This window comes from Miscanthus floridulus, chromosome 8, assembly GCF_019320115.1.
Source record: "Miscanthus floridulus cultivar M001 chromosome 8, ASM1932011v1, whole genome shotgun sequence".
Classification (NCBI taxonomy): domain Eukaryota; kingdom Viridiplantae; phylum Streptophyta; class Magnoliopsida; order Poales; family Poaceae; genus Miscanthus; species Miscanthus floridulus.
The window spans coordinates 150,244,780-150,248,019 of NC_089587.1; the positions used below are offsets into that span (position 1 = coordinate 150,244,780).

A 3,240-nucleotide genomic window follows, 5' to 3' on the forward strand; every position below is an offset into this window, starting at 1 on the left:
TCAGAACACAACCAAGACCTTGTCGCGAAGCATCACAATAAATAGAGAAACTTTTCTGAACATCTGGCATGATTAAGACTGGAGCAGAAGTTAATCTCTTCTTCAGTTCATCAAAACTAGCTTGACATTCTGCTGTCCACACAAACCTTGATCCTTTCTCCAACAACTTGGTCATAGGTCTTGCTATCTTCGAGAACCCTTCAATGAAACGCCGATAATATCCAGCCATTCCCAAGAAGCTTCTAATTTCACTAACATTTTGGGGCGCTTCCCATTCTAGAACATCCCTCACTTTACCTGGATCAACTGATACTCCTCCTTCTGAGATGACATGACCCAAAAAGGAGACCTCCTTCAACCAAAACTCACATTGTTAAGCTTTGCATATAGTTGATTCTCTCTCAGCCTCTGCAATACCAATCTTAAATGTTCTTCGTGCTCTTCCTCATTTCTAGAGAATACCAAAATGTCATCAATAAACACCACAACAAACTTGTCCAAGTAGTCCAAGAAGACCTTGTTCATAAGATACATAAAGTATGCTGGAGCATTTGTTAACCCAAAAGGCATTACTGTGTACTCATATAACCCATAACGAGAAACAAAAGCTGTTTTAGGAATATCTGATGCTCGAATCTTTAACTGATGGTACCCCAATCTTAAGTCAATTTTAGAGAACACACATGCACCCTTCAATTGGTCAAATAAATCTTCAATGTGAGGGAGAGGATACTTGTTCTTGATTGTAACTTCATTTAATGCATGGTAATCAACACACATTCGTGTACCCCCATCTTTCTTTGGAACAAAGATAACAGGGGCTCCCCATGGAGATGTACTAGGATGTATATACCCTTTATCTAAGAGATCTTGGATTTGATCTTTTAACTTAGCTAATTGATTTGCATCCATTCTATATGGTCTTTTATAAATAGGTGCAGTTCCTGGGACTAACTCAATAACAAACTCAATTTCACGATCTGGTGGCATACCTGGTAGATCCTCAAGGAAGACATCTGGATACTCCTGGACCACTCGAATATCCACAACTACGTTGGCTTGGTTGAGTTTGACTTCGCCGATTGGTTCTAACCATGCTTGATATTCAACCTCAGTTCCATTTGTGTGCTTCATCTTGATCAATCTCTGAGCACAATCAATCACCCCCTGGTACTTGGTTAACCAATTCATTCCCAGAATTACATCAATTCCTTTGGAGTCTAGAACAATGAGGTTGGAGAGAAACTCTACCCCCCTTATGTTTATACTTAGTCTTGGGCATACATGCCTTGATATCATTTCTCCTCTAGGAGAAGCAACTAATAAATTGTTTTTCATCAAAAGCATAGGCATGTTGTATCGTGCTACGCATCGTGTTGATATAAATGAATGTGAAGCTCCAGAATCAAACAATACGGTAACAGGGTTGGAGTTGATAGAGAACATACCAATTAGAACATCCAGGGCTTGTTGAGCTGATTCCATAGTGATATGATTAACCTTGCCCTGACTGTAATTCTGTCGAGCTTGCTACTGAGGTTGTCCACCATTACGATTTTGGTTCCCATTCTGAGCTGTTGGTTGGTCTTGCTGCTTCAACGGGCACCGATTGGCAAGATGCCCCATCTGATGACATTTAAAACAAGGACCAATGTTGCTAGTCCCTTGAGTTGAGCAGTTCTGCTGCTGGGTCTGAACCATCTGGTGTTGCTGCTGCTGAGTTAACGTCTACTGCTTGTATTGGCTAGATCCCTGGTTGAAGTTTCGCTGCTGTTGCTGCTGTTGATACTGACCTCCCTGGCACACAACTTGGCTAGGTTGGTTGAAGCGGGGGCGAGTGTTACTACTAGAAGACTGACCCTGAAAAGCTATCTTCCTCTTGCGACCAGCCTCAAGAACTTTCCTTTCTCTCTCAACAGTAAAGGCCTTGTCAACCAGCTTTTGGAAGGTGTCATACTCATTGGAGGACAGAGCATAGCGAATCCTAGGGTTCAAACCATCTCTAAAACAGTCTTGCTTCTTGTCATTAGTGTCGACATCGCTGGAGGCATAACGGGACAGCTGCGTGAACTTAGTGAGATATTCACGAACTAACATTGAGCCTTGCTTGAGTTCTAGAAACTCCTTGCGCTTCACCTTGATTTCACCAGAAGGCACATAATGAGAACAAAAACTCTGACAGAACTCCTGCCAAGTGATAGCTTGAGCATTGGGATGAGCAGCAGTGTAGGTAGCCCACCAATCTTTGGCCTGCCCTTGCAGTTGATGAGCGGCATATAGAACTCGATCATGACCCACAAAATGAGCAATCTCCAACTTGCTCTCAATGGTCTGGAGCCAATCATCTGCATCCATTGGCTCCACAGCATGCTTGAAGATTGGAGGCTGAGTCATCATGAACCTCCTGAGAGTGTCTTCTTGGCAAGGTGGTGGAGGTAGTGGAGCAAGATTGGGTTGAGCCATCTGTTGCAGAGTAGTCATCATCTAAGCCATGGTCTGCATCATCTGATTTTGCATTACCACCATTTGAACTGGATCATAAACTGGCGGTGGAGGGTTTGGGGCATTGTTGTTGGGATCATTGCCGAAGGGGTTGTTGTTTAGATCATTGCCTCCAGAGCCACCACCTCTCCTAGTGTTCACCATCTAATATGATCATGGACAAGAGTGAGATAGGATAGAAAGAAAACCCCAACTAACTATAAAATAAAACTAGTAAACAAATGATGTCGTTGTAGTCTTATGGCTAACAACACACCAACAATCATTACAAAGATCCAAATCATTCATTTGCACATGCACCAAATCACACAATGGACTAGCGTTCCACACATAGGGATGCACCTTATGAACGAAGGAGCCTATTTTGGACCAAAACTTTTAAATTGAGCATCAAGGAAGTAAGAGAAATTGAGGATGAGAAAACTTTTTATCAAACTAGTCTTATAAAACCATCATGTCTACCTAGGCTAGCGTCCTACAGTCAACAATAGCTCTGATACCACTCTATCACACCCAATTTTAAGGACAAAATCGAGTGCACATCATATGTATGCCAGGATCAATTATTCATACATATAACGACGTCATGATAGTATCACTGCATTGTTCGAAACTTAAAACTTAAACTTCATTACAAAATGACCCGTGGGTCTGAAAGAAAATTTCATAAACTTTATTCTAACTCCAGTGGAAAGGACTCCATCTTCACAGGAATGTCGACCAAAGGGCAGCACCAGC

The 3,240-nt window shown here is 42.1% G+C and overlaps 1 protein-coding gene across 1 annotated transcript; it reads right to left on the reverse strand.

Annotated features, from left to right (window-relative positions):
* Nucleotides 1-1,728: 1,728 nt before the first annotated feature.
* LOC136470008 (uncharacterized) lies at nucleotides 1,729-2,463 on the reverse strand. Its single transcript, XM_066467991.1, has one exon. The coding sequence runs from the start codon at nucleotides 2,461-2,463 to the stop codon at nucleotides 1,729-1,731; it is 735 nt and encodes a 244-aa protein (XP_066324088.1).
* Between the last annotated feature and the right edge of the window lie 777 nt (nucleotides 2,464-3,240).

What these genes read in the sequence shown, in the direction of transcription:
- LOC136470008 (XM_066467991.1), bottom strand. Translation starts at nt 2,463, where the DNA reads ATGGCTCAACCCAATCTTGCTCCACTACCTCCACCACCTTGCCAAGAA.